Source organism: Salmo salar, chromosome ssa03 (genome assembly GCF_905237065.1).
Source record: "Salmo salar chromosome ssa03, Ssal_v3.1, whole genome shotgun sequence".
NCBI classification, from domain to species: Eukaryota; Metazoa; Chordata; class Actinopteri; order Salmoniformes; family Salmonidae; genus Salmo; species Salmo salar.
This window is the reverse complement of record NC_059444.1, coordinates 19,575,145-19,595,263: the sequence shown is the minus strand read 5'-3', so window position 1 is coordinate 19,595,263 and position 20,119 is coordinate 19,575,145. Positions and strand designations below refer to the sequence as shown.

General features: G+C 41.1%; 1 protein-coding gene across 3 annotated transcripts in view; it reads right to left on the bottom strand.

Annotated features, from left to right (window-relative positions):
- LOC106599532 (glypican-5) overlaps positions 1-20,119 on the bottom strand; it is a 258,504-nt gene that overhangs the window by 70,342 nt on the left and 168,043 nt on the right. For all 3 annotated transcript variants that reach the window (XM_014190814.2, XM_014190815.2, XM_014190816.2), the window contains one exon: positions 31-151. In XM_014190814.2, coding sequence (XP_014046289.2) covers positions 31-151 — 121 coding nt within the window. The remainder of the gene's footprint in view (positions 1-30; positions 152-20,119) is intronic.

The following is a 20,119-nucleotide window of genomic DNA, read 5'->3' as shown; positions in this document are numbered from 1 at the left end:
TAACGGCATGAGGCTGGAGGGATGGCCTACCTGGTTGAAGCGCTCCAGCCTATCCTTGACCTCGGCCAGTTCGGGGTTAGGGCTGCGAACTTTGACCTCTGGGTTCTGCTTCTGGGCCTGGAGACCGTTCCCCACCACTTTGCCTTTATAACTAGAGAGAGAGATAGAGAAAGATGGATGGGGAGAGAGAGAGGTTGAATTGATCATTGACTTGTTGAACGTAGGCAATATAAACAGCGACATTGCATCACATCACATCACAATCTGGATTATATTTCAAACAACCAACACTCATTCAATATGTATCAAAACCCTTATTTAATATGTATCAAAACCCTGCTTCAATAGGTATCAAAACCCTCCTTCAGTATGTATCAAAACCCTCCTTCATTATGTATCAAAACCCTCCTTCATTATGTATCAAAACCCTCCTTCAATATGTATCAAAACCTTCATTCAATACCTATCAAATCCCTCCTTCAATATGTATCAAAACCCTCCTTCAATATGTATCAAAACCCTCCTTCAATATGTATCAAAACCCTCCTTCAATATGTATCAAAACCCTCCTTCAATATGTATCAAAACCCTCCTTCAATACGTATCAAACCCTCCTTCAATATGTATCAAAACCCTCCTTCAATATGTATCAAAACCCTCCTTCAATATGTATCAAAACCCTCCTTCAATATGTATCAAACCCTCCTTCAATACGTATCAAACCCTCCTTCAATATGTATTAAACCCTCCTTCAATATGTATTAAACCCTAATTCAATATGTATCAAAACCTAAACATTCAATATGTATCAAAACCTAAACATTCAAAATGTATCAAAACCTAAACATTCAATATGTATCAAACCATTTTACATTTACATTTTTAGTAATTTAGCAGACGCTCTTATCCAGAGCGACTTACAGTAGTGAATGCATACATTTCTTTTTCGTACTGGCCCCCCGTGGGAATACGAACCCACAACCCTGGCGTTGCAAACACCATGCTCTACCAACTGAGCCACAGGAAAACCTAATTCAATATGTATCAAAACCCAAACATTCAATATGTATCAAACCCTAAACATTCAATATGTATCAAACTCTAATTCAATATGTATCAAAACCCTCCTTCAATATGAATCAAAACCCTCATTCAATATGTATCAAACCCTCAAAGTGTATAACGGAGTAGTGAAAATGACAACGTGCCAGCTAAAATTCAAGTCCACCCTCTGTCGGTTTCAAATTCAAAGTAGAACAAAAGCACTTTGGATCCACTCAGAGTGATGAGGATAGTTAGTCCAGCACGTTGTCAGCAGCACAACATTTTCTCGGAGGCACTATTATTCTACATTGTAGAATAATACTGAAGACATCAACACTATGAAATAATACATATGAAATCATGAAGTAACCAAAAAAGTGTTTAGCAAATGAAAATAGACGTATTTTATATTTCAGATTCTTCAAAGTAGCCACCCTTTGCCTTGATGACAGCTTTTCACATTCTTGGCATTGTCTCAGCCAGCTTAATGAGATAGTCACCTGGAATGCATTTCATTTAACAGGTACGCCTTGTTAAAAGTTAATTTGTGGAATTTCTTTCCTTCTTAATGTGTTCCAGCCAATCAGTTGTGTTGTGATAAGGTAGGGGTGGTATACAGAAGATAGTCCTATTTGGTAAACGTCCAAGTCCATATTATAGCAAGAAAAGCTCAAATTAGCAAAGAGAAACGACAGTACATTATTACTTTAAGACAGGTCAGTCAATCCGGAAAATTTCAAGAACTTTGAATGTTTCTTCAAGTGCAGTTGCAAAAACCATCAAGCGCTATGATGAAACTGGCTCTCATGAGGACTGCCACAGGAAAGGAAGACCCAGAGTTACCTCTGCTGCAGAGGATAAGTTCATTAGAGTTACCAGCCTCAGAAATTGCAGCCCAAATAAATGCTTCACAGAGTTCAAGTAACAGACATATCTCAACATCAACTGTTCAGAGGAGACTGCATGAATCAGTCCTTCATGGTCGAATTGCTGTAAAGAAACCACTACTAAAGGACACCAATAAGAAGAAGTGACTTGCTTGGGCCAAGAAACACGAGCAATGGACATTAGAAAGGTGGAAATATGTCCTTTGGTCTGATTATTCCAAATATGAGATTTTTGGTTCCAACCGCAGTGTCTTTGAGAGACGCAGAGTAGTTGAACGGATGATCTCTGCATGTGTATTTCGCACCATGAAGCATGGAGAAGGAGGTGTGATGGTGTGGGGGTAATTTGCTGGTGACACTGTCTGTGATTTATTTAGAATTCAAGGCACACTTATCCAGCATGGCTACCACAGCATTCTGCAGCGATACGCCAACCCATCTGGTTTTCCCTTAGTGGGACTATCATTGTCTTTCAACAGAACAATGACCCAACACATCTCCAGGCTGTGTAAGGGCTATTTGACCAAGAAGGAGAGTGATGGAGTGCTGCATCAGATGACCTGGCCTCCACAATCACCCAACCTCAAACCAATTGAGATGGTTTGGAAAGAGTGAAAGAAAAGCAGCCAACAAGTGCTCAGCATATATGGGAACTCCTTCAAGACTGTTGGAAAAGCATTCCATATGAAGTTGGTTGAGAGAATGCCAAGTGTGCAAAGCTGTCATCAAGGCAAAGGGTGGCTACTTTGAAGAATCTACATTTGTTTAACACTTTTTTGGTTACTACATGATTCCATATGTGTTATACCATAGTTTTGATGTCTTCACTATTATTCTTCAATGTATAGAAAAACCCTTGAATGAGTAGGTGTCCAAACTTTTGTCTGGTACCGTATGTGATATCAATAGAGAGGTATACTTTCTGCGTGATTTAAATATTGACTGGATTTCATCAAGCTGCCCACTCAAGCGAAAGCTTCAAACTGTAACTAGTGCCTGCAACCTGGTTCAGGTTATCAAACAACTTACCAGGGTAGTTACAAACAGCACAGGAATGAAATCATCAACATGTATTGATCATTTCTTTACTAATGCTGCAGAAATTTGTTTGAAAGCAGTATTGAAATCCATCGGATGTAGTGATCACAATATAGTAGCCATTTCTAGGAAAACCAAAGTTCCAAAGGCTTGGCCTAATATTGTGTATAAGAGGTCATACAAGAAGTTTCGTGGTGATTCCTATGTTGTTGACGTGAAGAATATTTGTTGGTCTGTGGTGTGTAATGACGAGCAACAAGACGCAGCACTTGACACATTTATGAAATTACTTATCCCAGTTACTAATAAGCATGCACCCACTAAGAAAATGAATGTAAAAATTGTTAAATCCCTGTGGATTGATGAGGAATTGAAAAAATGGTATGGTTGAGAGGGATGAGGCAAAAGAGATGGCAAATAGGTCTGGCTGTGCAACCGATTCGCAAACGGACTGCAAATGTAAAAATCATGTGATTAAACTGAATATATATTTTTAAACTATATTATGAAACAAAGAGAAATGACATAAAAAAAATGATAGTAAAAAGCTTTGGAGCACCTTAAAACCTGTTAGGGACAGACGTTCCGCTAGCGGAACGCCTCACCAATATCCAATGGTATAGCGTGGCGTGAAATACAAACACCTCAAAAATGCTATAACTTCAATTTCTCAAACATATGACTATTTTACACCATTTTAAAGATAAGACTCTCGTTAATCTAACCACACTGTCCGATTTCAAAAAGGCTTTACAGCGAAAGCAAAACATTAGATTATGTCAGGAGAGTACCCTTCCAAAAATAATCACACAGCCATTTTCAAAGCAAGCATATATGTCACAAAAACCAAAACCACAGCTAAATGCAGCACTAACCTTTGATGATCTTCATCAGATGACACTCCTAGGACATTATGTTATACAATACAAGTTATACAAGTTTTGTTCAATCAAGTTCATATTTATATCAAAAACCAGCTTTTTACATTAGCATGTGATGTTCAGAACTAGCATACCCACCGCAAACTTCCGGTGAATTTACTAAATTACTCATGATAAACGTTCACAAAAAACATAACAATTATTTTAAGAATTATAGATACAGAACTCCTTTATGCAATCGCGGTGACAGATTTTAAAATAGCTTTTCGGTGCAAGCACATTTTGCAATATTCTGAGTACATAGCCGGCCATCACGGCTAGCTAATTTGACACCCACCAAGTTTGGCCCTCACCAAACTCAGATTTACTATAAGAAAAATTGGATTACCTTTGCTGTTCTTCGTCAGAATGCACTCCCAGGACTTCTACTTCAACAACAAATGTTGTTTTGGTTCGAAATAATCCATAGTTATATCCAAATAGCTCGTGCGTTCAAGTCACTATCCGAAGGGTGACGCGCCGGCGCATTTCGTGACAAAGAATTTCAAAATATTCCATTACCGTACTTCGAAGCATGTCAAACGCTGTTTAAAATAAATGTTTATGCTATTTTTCTCGTAAAATAGCTATAATATTCCAATCGGGCGACGTTGTGTTCATTCAAACACTGAAAGAAAAACATGGAGTCGTCTCGTGCACCCGCGCCTCAGTGTCATTGTTCTCAGCAGGACCACTCACAAAAACCCCTGCTGTTTTTCGCCCAGAGACTGGAGAGCTCTCATTACACTTTCTGGCGCCTTCCTAGAGCCAATGGAAGCCTTAGAAAATGTCACGTTACAGCAGAGATGCTGTATTTTTGATAGAGATGCCCTAGAAGGAGAACAAATTGTCAGACAGGGCACTTCCTGTATAGAATCTTCTCAGGTTTTGGCCTGCCATATGAGTTCTGTTATACTCACAGACACCATTCAAACAGTTTTAGAAACTTTAGAGTGTTCTATCCAAATCTACTTATTATATGAATATTCTAGTTTCTGGGCAGGAGTAGTCACCAGATTAAATCGGGTACGTTTTTTATCCGGCCGTGAAAATACTGCCCCCTATCCCAAACAGGTTAAATGAAATTTTGGCCAAAAAGTAAAACTCCGCTCCATCATTCATTGAATCAGATGGCTCATTCATCACAAAACCCACTAATATTGGCAACAACTTTAATGACATTGTCATTGGCAAGATTAGCAAACTTAGGCATGACATGTCAGCAACAAATGCTGACACTACACATTCAAATTATGAAAGACAAGCATTGTAATTCCATAAAGTAAGTGTAGAAGAGGTGAAAACATTATTGTTGTCTATCAACAATGACAAGCCACCAGTGTCTGACAACTTGGATGGAAAGTTACTGAGGACAATAGCAGACGATGTTGCCACTCCTATTTGCCATATCTTAAACTTAAGCCTACTAAAACATGTGTGCTCTCAGGCCTGGAGAGAAGCAAAAGTTATTCCCCTACCTAAGAATAGTAAAGCCCCCTTAACTGGCTCAAAAGCCGACCAATCAGCCTGTTATCAATGCTTAGTAAACTTTTGGAAAAATGTTGTTTGACCAGATACAATGCTATTTTACAGTAAACAAACAGACTTTCAGCACGCTTATAGGAAAGGACATTCAACAAGCACAGCACTTACACAAATGACTGGTGATTGGCTGAAAGAAATTGATGATAAAAAGATTGTGGGGGCTGTTTTGTTAGACTTTAGTGCGGCTTTTGACATTATAGATCATAGTCTGTTACTGGAAAAAACATATGTTTTATGGCTTTACACCCCCTGCTATATTGTGGACAAAGAGTTACCTGTATAACAGAACACAAAGGGAGTTCTTTAATGGAAGCCTCTCCAACAAAATCCAGGTAGAATCAGGAATTCCCCTGGGCAGCTGTCTAGGCCCCTTACTTTTTCAATCTTTACTAACAACATGTCATTGGCTTTGAGTAAAGTCAGTGTGTCCACGAATGCGGATGACTCAACACTATACATGTCAGCTACCACAGCGACTGACATGACAGAAACACTTATTAACAAAGAGCTCCAGTTAGTTTCAGAATGGGCAAGTCCTAAATATTTCAAAAATGAAAAGTATTGTATCTGGGACAAATCATTCACTAAACCCTAAACCTCAACTAAATCTTGTAATGAATAGTGTGGAAATAGTTTAAGTTGAAGAGACTCAACTGCTTGGAGTAACCCTGGATTGTAAACTGTCAGTCCCACTGTAGCTCAGTTGGTTGCGCATGGCGCTTGCAGCGCCAGAGTTGTAGGTTCGATTCCCACGGGGGACCAGTATTTAAAATGTATGCACTCTACTGTAAGTCGCTCTGGATGAGAGCGTCTGCTAAATGACTAAAATGTAAATGTCAAAACATATTGATACAACAGTAGCTAGGATGGGGAGAAGTCGGTCTATAATAAAATGCTGCTCTGCCTTCTTAACAGCACTATCAACAAGGCAGGTGCTACAGGCCCTAGTTTTGTCGCACCTTGACTACTGTTCAGTCGTGTGGTCAGGTGCCACAAAGAGGGACTTAGGAAAATTGCAATTGGCTCAGAACAGGGAACACAGCTGGCCCTTGGATGTAAACAGACAGCTAACATTATTGATATGCATGTCATTCTCTCTTCTGCCTTAGCAGCAGCTAATGGGGATCCATAATAAATACAAATACAAAATACCTAAGATATATTCCAACGTAAAAGCCTATAAGCAAGGTGAACTGAAGTATCACTGGCTTGTGATCTAAGTAGTGATGTGTTGATAAGGTGTATCTGTATCTCTTCATCTGGCTGGAACAGCACTTCACAGAGTTGCAATAGAAGTCTTAAACCTCCCCTAGCTTCAACTCTAGCTTCACCTCTCTCCTCTCGCTCTCTCCTCACTTCTCTCCCTCTCTCTCCTCAGAGTGGCTGGCATTGCTAATGCTCTCCCTCTCTCTCCTTCCCCCTCTCTCTCCATCTCTGTCTTGACAACAAACGAAGGCCCCTAATTGCACCTGCAGGTCTTAAAGCCTGCCTTATCAAGGGGAAACAATCAATACCTATTGGACTCATACCCAACTCCCCCGAAATCAATGATTAATTGAAAAGTCAAATGGCTTCCTTTTCTTGTGTTGAAAGGTAAGAGCGTCCTGCTGTGCTTTGACCTGACTGGGGGAGCGGATTGGGATAATGTCTTAGCTGGGGGTTGGGCTAATGGCTTAGCTGAGGGTGGGGTTATTGGCTTGGCTAGGGGTTGGGTTATTGGCTTGGCTAGTGGTTGGGTTATTGGCTTGGCTGGGGGTTGGGTTATTGGCTTGGCTGGGGGTTGGGTTATTGGCTTGGCTGGGGGTTGGGTTATTGGCTTAGCTGGGGGTTGGGTTAATGGCTTGGCTGGGGGTTGGGTTAATGGCTTGGCTGGTAGTGGATGTATTCACGTGGTAGTCATCAGATAGAAAAAGCTAATTAAACAAGAATATTAAAGAGTGTAAAGTTGGGCATTAATGAGGGTTTGGGGGAGGTTCTGTGTGTGTGTGTGTGTGTGTGTGTGTGTGTGTGTGTGTGTGTGTGTGTGTGTGTGTGTGTGTGTGTGTGTGTGTGTGTGTGTGTGTGTGTGTGTGTGCTCTCACTCAGTCACTGCTGCTCTGTGTGAATCCAGACACTCTGACTCACTCCTCTAAGTACTGAGTCACTCCAAGGTGAAAATAACTGCTCAGGGATTAGCAATGACTGCTCCTGTCCTACAGTTCCCTCCCTGAGACCAAACATTAATCTGACCCTGGAACAGGGATTAGCAGTGACCTTCACCTCCAGTGTCTTGACTCACCAGAACTTCAAACGTGAGGTCTGTCGGGAGCTGTTGCATAGAGGATTGTCAATACTGATGAGCTCAACTGAATTCTACACATAGATGAGATAAAGCACAGTCTCTTTGGTATACACCTGTAGAGATCCTAGAAAATTGCATGTTCTGTAATTCTATGCTCTTTTGCAGGGCTTGAAACTGCATATGGAAAAGGTGGTGCAGGGTGTTAGTGAGCGGATCTGAGAGATTGTAATACGCTATGAAAGTTACCAGGAAGTGCCTACCCCTCACCCTTGTCGTTTTTGAACTTTTGTAGGCTTTGGAAAAGTCTTCGATGAGCAAAAACGTTGGGCAAAAACGTAATTAAAGGTATTTGGCAGTAAATTCAGTAAATTCATCCACAAATATATCTTAAATGATAGTGTTTCCACATATTTGATGATATAATCGTCAAGCCCATTCAAAAAAGATTAGGGAACATGAGCCGGAAGTAAAGGTGGAGGAAGGTGCGGTTTTTGACCATATATCGCAATATTACTTTGGACAATATCGCAATATTATTTTTGTGCTAGTCGACTGTACCTGTATTTTCCCTCCATTGTATTTTTTTAAATAGGGAGCTAATTTATTTTCAGCACTTTTATTTTATTTCCATAACTGATGAAAACACGTTTGTCATGGCTCTTTCTTGTGCCCTCTGCAGCAGACATACAGTGGCTTGCGAAAGTATTCACCCTCTTAGCATTTTTTATTTTGTTGCCTTACAACCTGAAATTAAGATGGATTTTGGGGGGGTTTGTATTATTTGATTTACACAACATGCCTACCACTTTGAAGATGCAAAATATTTTTTTAATGAAACAAACAAGAAATAAGACAAAAAACAGAAAACTTGAAAGTGCATAACTACTCACCCCCCCAAGTCAATACATTGTAGAGCCACCTTTTGCAGCAATTACAGCTGCAAGTCTCTTGGGGTATGTCTCTATAAGCTTGGCACACCTAGCCACTGGTATTTTGCCCATTCCTCAAGGCAAAACTGCTCCAGCTCCTTCAAGTTGGATGGGTTCCGCTGGTGTACAGGAATCTTTAAGTCATACCACAGATTCTCAATTGGATTGAGGTCTGGGCTTTGACTAGGCCATTCCAAGACATTTACATGTTTCCCTTAAACCACTCGAGTGTTGCTTTAGCAGTATGCTTAGGGTCATTGTCCTGCTGGAAGGTGAACCTCCGTCCCAGTCTCAAATCTCTGGAAGACTGAAACAGGTTTCCCTCAAGAATTTCCCTGTATTTAGCGCAATCCATCATTCCTTCAATTCTGACCAGTTTCCTAGTCCCTGCCGATGAAAAACAGCCCCACAGCATGATAGCGTTCTCGGGGTGATGAGAGGTGTTGGGTTTGCGCCAGACATAGTGTTTTCCTTGATGGCCAAAAAACTCAATTTTAGTCTCATCTGACCAGAGTACCTTCTTCCATATGTTTGGGGAGTCTCCCACATGCCTTTTGGCAAACACTAAACGTGTTTGATTATTTTTTTCTTCAAGCAATGGCTTTTTTCTGGCCACTCTTCCATAAAGCCCAGCTCCGTGGAGTGTATGGCTTAAAGTGGTCCTATGGACAGATACTCCAATCTCCGCTGTGGAGCTTTGCAGCTCCTTCAGGGTTCTCTTTGGTCTCTTTGTTGCCTCTCTGATTAATCCCCTCATTGCCTGGTCCATGAGTTTTGGTGGGCGGCCCTCTCTTGGCAGGTTTGTTGTGGTGCCATATTCTTTCCATTTTTTAATAATGGATTTAATGGTGCTCCGTGGGATGTTCAAAGTTTCTGATATTTTTTTATAACCCAACTCTGATCTGTACTTCTCCACAACTTTGTCCCAGACCTGTTTGGAGAGCACCTTGGTCTTCATGGTGCCGCTTGCTTGGTGGTGCCCCTTGCTTAGTGGTGTTGCAGACTCTGGGGACTTTCAGAACAGGTGCATATATACTGAGATCATGTGACAGATCATGTGACACTTAGATTGCACACAGGTGGACTTTATTTAACTAATTATGTGACTTCTGAAGGTAATTGGTTGCACAAGATCGTATTTAGGGGCTTCATAGCAAAGGGGGTGAATACATATGCACCCACCACTTTTCTGTTTATAATTTTATAAGTAATCTTTTTCATTTCACTTCACCAATTTGGACTATTTTGTGTATGTCCATTACATGAAATAAAAATAAATATCAATTTAAATTACAGGTTGTAATGCAACAAAAAAGGAAAAAACGGCAAGGGGGATGAATACTTTTGCAAGGCACCGTATGGAGAGAAATATGTTTGGAATGTATCTTGAGATCCGTGGCAATTCACAGCCCTAATATAGAACACTAAAGTACCATTTAGAATACTGTTTAAGATAAAGGACTATGTTACCTTGTCTGATCTTATACAGTATTCTACATGGCCAGTCAATCAGATTCATCTCAGTATCTGACAGCTTCAGTTTATATAACTGAGTATTGAAATACCAGCGAAGAGAGGGAGAGAGCTCTGTGATTGAGTTCATAACAGCAGTGCAATGCCAATGCCTCTATGTGTTTAAGAGCGTGAATGGGCAATTGGGTTGGAGGATCAGTGTGTGTGTGTGTGTGTGTGTGCATATCTTGTGTGCATGTTTGTGAGGTCAGACAGTTCAGGCCATTAGCTCCCCCTCCACACATATACACATACGCGCACACGCACACGTATACAGAACCCCCCCCTCTCCCCTCCACTCACACTTAACTAATGATGGTGCTGCTGGAAAGCCTGTAAGCCAACAGGGAGACCCAGTGGCCATGGCTGGAGGAAAGAGTGAAATGTGGCTTTGATGAACCTGGCAGACACAGACACACACACATCAGGGTTTCGGTTTGTGGCGCTGGACAACGTGATCGAGAAGATTTTAATTTATCGGGCATTTGAGAAATTTACCGGACCCATATGCATTGGGTGCGTAACCCATTTTTTATTTATTTATTTCACCTTTATTAGGGCGTCCACCCACAGTGCTCACAATGACAGAAATCACACTTAGATGATGATAATGCATCTTAACAGAACATGCAACTCCTGTAATGAATCAGACAATAAAACTTGATTTTCGCAGGAAAACACCATTTAAAACAGCACACCTGATGCGAGCGGTTCCATATGTGACAGAGATGAAAACCTCCATTAGAAACTTAGAAAGAGGGGAGATCTAAAGATGCACCAACTAGGATGGGTTGCTAATATGACTAGGATAGTGCCTTTGGCTTCTGGACGAATAGAACAGGAGAAAAATGCTGGTTTCAATTTCATGAGGAAGTCTTTCGAAAATAATCGCCTCCACGTTTCTATGGTCAGATTTTGCCTAGGCTACTTCGAAGCCAGGTAAGACATGACTCATAATATGAAGTAAAATGTTCAGGTTACAAACAATTAAGTGTATGTTTTCAAAATGCATACTACCTCCAACTCACATTGCAAAGTGGTGTGTGATGCGCTGAAGGCTGCCTACCGTTGCCTATGCACTTGAATGGCAAATTGGATTGTATTTAGAATAATTTAGCACAATGATTGGACCTTTACAAGCTGATGTTTCACTCCATCAGCAATGAGCAATCTGTTTGAGGAGCTGTAGCAGCAGCTCTAGCGCTATCTGACAAGTGATACTCCGCTCAAAATAGGCTATGTACGCTGTCCACGTGTGATAAATAAGATACACGATGACTAACGAAAATACACCTGCCCCAATTCAACTCCACTACGTTTAGAAAATCAACCTATAGACCGATTAGCATGACGGGCAAATGTATTTACATCCACTGATATTTCCATCAATGAATATAAAGCATTTGTTTTTTCTCCCGGTCACTCAGGTTTTGAAATGGAGGGTTCCTTTAGTGTTGTTGGCACTTTTCTACTCTTGCTGTCACCTTGGCAGCGAGTGTGGAGGGTTGTTGAAAACAAGTGTCCCCTTTAAACAGACATAGACACAAGCACATACGCACACACACACACACACACACACACACACACACACACACACACACACACACACACACACACACACACACACACACACACACACACACACACACACACACACACTTCCCATTCTCCTTTAGCTCTCGCCATAGCACTAAACTCTGGTCACTATGATATATGACTATTAGAGTTTCATTTCAGCCCAGAGGAATAGATGTGTTTCCAAGTCCTGAGAGAGAGAGAGACTGAGAAGGGGCATAGTTCTTGGTTTATGAGCAGGTCTTGAACATGTTGAAATACTCTGGTCTGAAATGAAGTCTTTGTTCAGGAAAGGCCAAGCTGTTCTCTCACACTGACAGCTGAACAACATTCACAGTAAGTTCCAGTAACATTAACCCCCTAAGAACGATGTCAGCACCCCCACAAAAATCGAATTAGCACAATACAAAAATCCCCTTAAACATCAATCAGTTTAAGCTAGAGATAGCTGTTGTTTTTTTGCATTGGCTGCGTCGCAATCCACCACACCCGCTTGTGTCGCACTTCCGCATCTGGGGTGAAAGGTGACAGAGCTAGAGCAGTGTTTGTCAGACCATGAGACATCCTAAAAATCGGTCTTCTTACAAAATCGGCTATAGCGTCCGAACAATTTGGTCTACACACTAATGTGACCCCTCTGTGGAAAGGTGACTCTCACGAACATGTCGGTTGTTTTGCTATAGGATATAGGACTCACAAGACTCATCTGAAGATTTCCACCATTCCCGGTTGAAGAAATGCATGGAAGTATACAGTACCAGTCAAAAGTTTGGACACACCTACCCATTCAAGGGTTTTTCTTTATTTTTACTATTTTCTACATTGTAGAATAATAGTGAAGGCATCAAAACTATGAAATGACATATGGAATCATGTAGTAATGAAAAAAGTGTTAAACTAATCAAAATATATTTCATATATTTCTTTATATTTTATATTTCAGATTCTTCAAAGTAGCCACCCTTTGCCTTGATGACAGTTTCGCACATTCTTGACATTCTCTCAACCAGCTTCACCTGGAATGCTTTTTCAACAGTCTTGAAGGAGTTCTCACCTATGCTGAGCACTTGTTAGCTGCTTTTCCTAAACCATCTCAATTGGGTTGAGTTTGGGTATGCCAGGTCATCTGATGCAGCACCATCACTCTCATTCTTGGGCTAATAGCAATTACAAAGTCTGGAGGTATGTTTTGGGTCATTGTCTTGTTGAAAACAAATGATAGTCCCACTAAGTGTAAACCAGATGGGATGGCGTATTGCTGCGGAATGCTGTGGTAGCCATGCTGGTTAAGTGTGCCTTGAATTCTAAATAAATCACATACAGTGTCACCAGCAAAGTACCCCCCCCATCATCACACCTCCTAATCCATGCTTCACGGTGGGAACCACACATGCGGATATCATCCGTTCACCTACTACATGATTCAATATGTGTTATTTCATAGTTTTGATGTCTTCACTATTATTCTACAACAGTAAAATAGAAAATAGTAAAAAAAGAATAGTAAAAAAAATAGTAAAATAGAAAAAATAGTTAAAAAAAAGAAGAAAAATCCAGGAATGAGTAGATGTGTCCAAACTTTTGACTGGTACTCTATATGGAGACAGTTTAGTGCTAAAAGTAAGGGATTAAATACATGTCTAAAAAAAAAACATAACAAATGTTTCCTTATCTCTTTTATATCTAGTGGTGTGGGGGCTGTGCTTTGGCAAAGTGGGTGGTGTTATATCTTGCCTGTTTGGCCCTGTCCGGGGGTATCATCGGATGGGGCCACAGTGTCTCCTGACCCCTCCTGTCTCAGCCTCCAGTATTTATGCAGCAGTAGTTTGTGTCGGGGGCTAGGGTCAGTCTGTTATATCTGGAGTATTTCTCCTGCCTTATCCGGTGTCCTGTGTGAATTTAAGTATGCTCTCTCTAATTCTCTCTTTCTTTCTTTCTCTCTCTTGGAGGACCTGAGCCCTAGGACCATGCCTCAGGACTACCTGGCATGGTGACTCCTTGCTGCTCCAGTTTCAACTGTTCTGCCTGCGGTTATGGAACCCTGACCTGTTCACCGGATGTGCTACCTGTCCCAGACCTGCTGTTTTCAACTCTCTAGAGACAGCAGGAGCGGTAGAGATACTCTCAATGATCGGCTATGAAAAGCCAACTGACATTTACTCCTGCGGTGCTGACCTGTTGCACCCTCGACAACCACTGTGATTATTATTATTTGACCATGCTGGTCATTTATGAACATTTCAACATCTTGGCCATGTTCTGTTATAATCTCCACCCGGCACAGTCAGAAGAGGACTGGCCACCCCTCATAGCCTGGTTCCTCTCTAGCTTTCTTCCTAGGTTCTGGTCTTTCTAGGGAGTTTTTCCTAGCCACCGTGCTTCTACACCTGCATTGCTTGCTGTTTGGGGTTTTAGGCTAGGTTTCTGTACAGCACTTTGAGATATCACCTGATGTAAGAAGGGCTATATAAATACATTTGATTTGATATCTCACAGATATTTCAGAACAAACTTCCATTAGAATTTTTTGGGGGGACTATCTGTTGGGCTAATAGCAGTAAGGGCAAAAATATTTTTTTATACGTACTTCAAGGGGTCTTCAAATGTAAAAATCTAATAGCTAAATGATCCTTGGTATGGCCTTCTTAAAACAATTCCATATAGCTTAGTAGAATGCCCCCCAGCAAGGCCAAACATTATTTTTCATCCCTCGACTGACTGGGGTTAAACACATGAAGCTAGTTACTAATGCTGAAGAGACACTCAAATATGTATTAAACAGAAATGCTGCAACAGGCCTGCACTATGAGACAGTAAACACACACACACATTGTTGACGCCACACACACTCAAAAGCAATCAGACCCACACACACACACTCTCAGATGCACTCAGTCAAATATAAACACATTTGCACATGTCACACACAAATAGATGCACTTAAAATGTAAACACAGCTTCGAATGTGAGTATTTCAAATAACACACTGTTCTAGTCTGTGTTCTCTGAGATTTAATAGCATTTATTTGAAGAGAGAGAGGGAAGGGAGTGGGGAGAGAGAGAGAGAGAGCAATGGGGGAGGGGCAAGAGAGGAGAGGGAGAAGAGAGTGGGGGAGAGAGAGGAGAGGGAGAAGAGAGGAGAGGGAGGAGAGAGAGACAGGAACCAGTGGTCATGAGTAGGAGCCTGAACTCTCTCTCTCTCTCTCTCTCATCTCTCTCTCTCATCTCTCATCAAAAAGGCCTAAAGCATACCGAAGAAGGGCTGGGATGGACCCACAGCATCCTAACATGGGTCAAATCTTTGGCTGAACCCAGAGGTTCATAGAGCGCCATACCAAAGCTGGGTTGTGGCTGGACTGGGGTTGGGTTCAAAGAATCTCACACCACATCCCCTACTAGGTTTTGGGCTGCTATACAGTACAGATTATGTGATAGTAGCAGCAGCAGAAGGCCAATTGACAACAATGCGCAAGCAAAGCCAAATTCCACTCAATGACTCTAGCTCGCCAGCTAGAAACAAACAAACACTTGAGACTGGATAAAATGGGGGATTAACATTTTGAAGAGTTCCGGCGTGCTGTGGGCACTGGCGCCGATCTCCGCTAGACCGCGGTCTATTGGCCCGAGAGTTCAGCTAGACCATGGTCTATTGGCCGAGAGTGGGCTGAGTTCAGCTTTCATCTGTTTCCATCAGCCAATCAGATACGCTCCAGTCAGCCAACAGCTAGCATGACCACCACATCCATCATTATATGAACAGACAAACAAACAAACATTTGGGCTGTTTCCACGGCACCACATAACTTAATGCTCCAATAGTGATCTAGGTTAGCAATCTACAGTGAGCTCCAAAAGTATAGGGACAGTCACATATTTGTTATTTTGGCTCTGTACACCAGCACTTTGGATTTGAAATGATACAATGACTATGAGGTTAAAGTGCAGACTTCCTGCTTTAATTTGAGGATATTTTAATCAATATTGGGTGAACCGTTAAGAAATTATAGGACATTTTGTACATAGTCCCCCCATTTCAGAGGACCAAAAGTATCAGGACAAATTCACTTACAGTATATGTGTATTGAAGTAGTAAAAAGTTAAGTATTTTGTCCCATATTCATATACATCAAGCTTGTGACTACAAATTTGTTGAATGCATTTCCTGTTTGTTTTGGTTGTGATTAAGTAAGGACAGACGCTGGGAGACGAGAAATAAGTACAGGGAGTGAATATTTTATGAATAAACAGGAGCAGACGTGATAGATTCAGATTATGTTGTGCCAAATAGAAATGAATGGTAAATCATGTATTGTGTCATTTTGGAGTCACTTGTATTGTCAATAAGAATAGAAAATGTTTCTAAACACTTCTACATTAATGTGGATGCTACCATGATTGCAGATAATCCTGAATGAATCGTGAATAATGATGAGTGAGAAAGTTACAGACGCACAAATACTGTATCATACCCCCAAGACATGCTAACCTTTCATAATTATACTGCCTTCGAAATGTATTCACACCCCTTGATTTATTCCACATTTTGTTGTGTTACAGCCTGAATTCAAAATTGATTAAAAAAAACATTCTCACCCATATAAACAATACCCCATAATGACAAAGTGAAAACCTGTTAACTTTTTTTGCAGCTACTTTATTGAAAATGAAATTCAGAAATAGCAAATTTACATAAGTATTCACACCCCTGAGTCAATACTTTGTAGAAGTACCTTTGGCAGCGATTACAGCTGTGAGTCTTTCTGGGTAAATCTCTAAGAGCTTTCCACACCTGGATTGTGCAACATTTGCCCATTATTCCTTAAAAGATTCTTCAAGCTCTGTCAAATTGGTTGTTGATCATTGCTAGATGGACATTTTCGATATTGCCATAGATGTTCAAATAGATTTAAGTCAAAACTGTAACTCGGCCACTCAGAAAAATGTAGTGTTCTTGGTAAGCAACTCCAGTGTAGATTTGGCCTTGTGTTTCAGGTTATTGTCCTGCTAAAAGGTGAATTCCTCTCCCAGTGTCTGGTGGAAAGCAGACTGAACCAGGTTTTCCTCTAGGATTTTGCCTGTGCTTAGCTCCATTCCGTTTCTTTTTTATCCTGAAAAACTCCCCAGTCCATAACAATTATAAGCATACCCATAACATGATGCAGCCACCACTATGCTTGAAAAAATGGAGAGTGGGACTCAGTAATAGTCACGCCTGCTCTCGCTCCCCCTCTCTAGCTCTCAAGGGCGCCAGGCTGCCCATCATTACGAATACCTGTCACCATCATTACGCGCATCAGCGCTTCATTGGACTCACCTGGACTCCTTCACTTTGTTGATTGCCCCCTCTATATCTGTCTGCTCCTCAGTTTGTTCCTATCAGGAATCAAGGTAAGACCCAAGTGCAGACGTGGGTCTGATTTCTGTGAAGTAACAATATTTATGGTAACCACAGGGGCAGGCAAACGACAGGTCAATGGTCGATAATCCAGAGCAGAGGCCAAGGTACAGGACGGCAGGTAGGCTCAGGGTCAGGTCAGGCAGAAGTCGGTAATCCAGAGGTGGAGCAAAGGTACATGACGGAAGGTAGGATCAGGGTCAGAGACAGGCAGTGGTCAGGCGGGCACGTACAGGGTCAGTACAGGCAAAGGTCAAAAACCAGGAGGATGAGGAAAAAGAGAGACTAGGGAAAACCAGGAGCTGAGACAAAACACTGGTAGGCTTGAACACACAAGACGAACTGGCAACACACAGAAAACACAGGTATAAATACACAGGGGATAATGGGAAAGATGGGCAATACCTGGAGGGGGTGGAGACAAGCACAAGGACAGCTGAAACAGATCAGGGTGTGACAGTTCCCCGTGTCAGCATTAATGTTGTTTTGTTTGCCCTGTCCAGACGCTGTCTGTGTTCTGTTTCATTTCCGTTATTTATCAAATGTTCACTCCCTGTACTTGGTTCTCGTCTCCCAGTGTCTGTCCTTACAGTAATGTGTTTTATAGGAAACATCACACTTTGTATTCAGGACAAAAACGTAATTGTTTTGCCACATTTTTTTTGCAGTATTACTTTAGTGCCTTGTTGCAAACGGATGCATGTTTTGGAATATTTTGATTCTGTACAGGCTTCCTTCTTTTCACTCTGTCAATTAGGTTAGTATTTTGGAGTAACTACTAGGTTGTTGATCCATCTTCAGTTTTCTCCTATCACAGCTATTAAACTCTGTAACTGTTTTAAAGTCACCATTGGCCTCATGATGAAATCCCTGAACAGTTTCCTTCCTCTCTGGCAACTGAATTAGGAGGGACGCCTGTATCTTTGTAGTGACTGGGTGTATTGATACACCCTCCAAAGTGTAATGAATAACTTAATTATGCTCAAAGGGATAATCAATATCTGCTTTTTAATTTTCACCCATCTACCACTAGATGCCCTCCCTGGTCTTTGTGTTTGAATCTGTGTTTGAAATTCACTGCTCGACTGAGGGACCTTACAGATAACTGTATGTGTGGGGTACAGAGAGGTAGTCATTCAAAAATCATATTTAACACTATTATTGCACACAGAGTGAGTCCATGCAACTTTTTATGTGACTTGTTAAGCACATTTTTATTCCTGAACTTATTAAGACTTGCCATAACAAAGGGGTTGAATACTTATTGACTCAAGACATTTCAGCTTTTCATTTTTATTAATTTGTTAAACAATTTTTTAAACATAATTCCACTTTGACATTATGGGGTATTGTGTGTAGGCCAGTGACCAAAAACTTTCCGAAGGCACTGTACAATAACACGGAGATTGGCATTTTTGGGGGGTTTGATTTGATTTGATATTTGTGCGTCTGTAACTTTCTCACTTATCATTATTCACGACTCATTCAAAATTATCCGTAATCATGGTAGCATCCACATTAATGTAGAATTGTTTAGAAACATATTCTCTTCTTATTTACAATAAAAGTGACTCCAAAATGACACAATGCATTATTTATCATTCATTTCTATTAGGCACAAAATAATCTGAAATACAACCAAAACAAACTGCAAATGCATCCAACAAATGTGTAAAGTCACAAGCTTGACGTAGTCATTGCATGCTATGAATATGGGACCAAAAACGTTTTACTACTTTAATAGTAAATTAATTTATCCCAATACTTTTGGTCACCTAAAATGGGGAGACTATGTACAAAAAGTGCTGTACTAAATGGTTCTAAATGGTTCACACGATATGGATGAAAATACCCACACTTTAACCTGTCATTGTATCATTTCAAATCCAAAGTCTAGAGTACAGAGACAAAACAACAACAAATACAATTCCCAAGTGATTTTATACAGTGAGTGGGATGAATTCAAAAGATAAGAGAAAAGAACTCTGCCTAGTTATTCCTCTCACCTTTAGCTTCCATTTTAGTAGTGTATTATGGCAATGACTGGGCTAGAGGGATGACAAGGGAACGGAGAGATAGAGTGATGGATGGATGTCACTAAATATGGAACCTAAAATTAACAGAAAATTAGTATTTTAAAGAAAAATGGCCAACGATGACGTAAGCTTACTGTAAACCAACCCCAGGTAATAGCTAGCCTAGCATGTAGCCTCTAGCTAGCCTAGTGTTGCTACTCACTCAACTAGACAGGGTCACCCTAGCATCACCCCATCATCCCCATTCTATTACCTCTTAGGTGTGGCTGAGACAATTCAGACCAATTCACCGGGGTGTAATTCCAAACCAACCACACAGCCATAAACTGCATTCCAGTTCTATTTCACCTGGAAGAGGACCCATACTCCCTATGGGAAGATATACAGTACAGAACCAAGCCAGCACAGGTGCCTAGCCCCAGGTGAAACACATAGCCCACACAGAGACAGAAGCTGCAGTCCAGGGCTGGCTCCAGGCATAAGCGATTTAAGTGGTCGCTTAGGGCCCCAGCACGTGTCCAGTGCCCTGACTTCCAGGGCCCTCTCACCCATTGATTTTGTTAGACATTCTCATTCAGATACACTATATATACAAAAGTATGTGGACACCTCTTCAAATTAGTGGATTTGGCTATTTCAGCCACACCCATTCCTGACAGGTGTATAAAATTGAGCACACAGCCATGCAATCTCCATAGACAAACAATGGCAGTAGAATGGCTTTACTGAAGAGCTCAGTGACTTTCAATGTGGCACCGTCATAGGATGCCACCTTTCCAAAATGTCAGTCCATCAACTTTCTGCCTTGCTAAAGTTACCCTGGTCAACTATCAGTGCTGTTATTGTGAAGTGGAAACGTCTATGAGCAACAACGGCTCAGCCGCAAAGTGGTAAGTTACACAAGCTCACAGAATGGGAGCGCCGAGTGCTGAAGCGCAAAAAAATGATCTGTCCTCG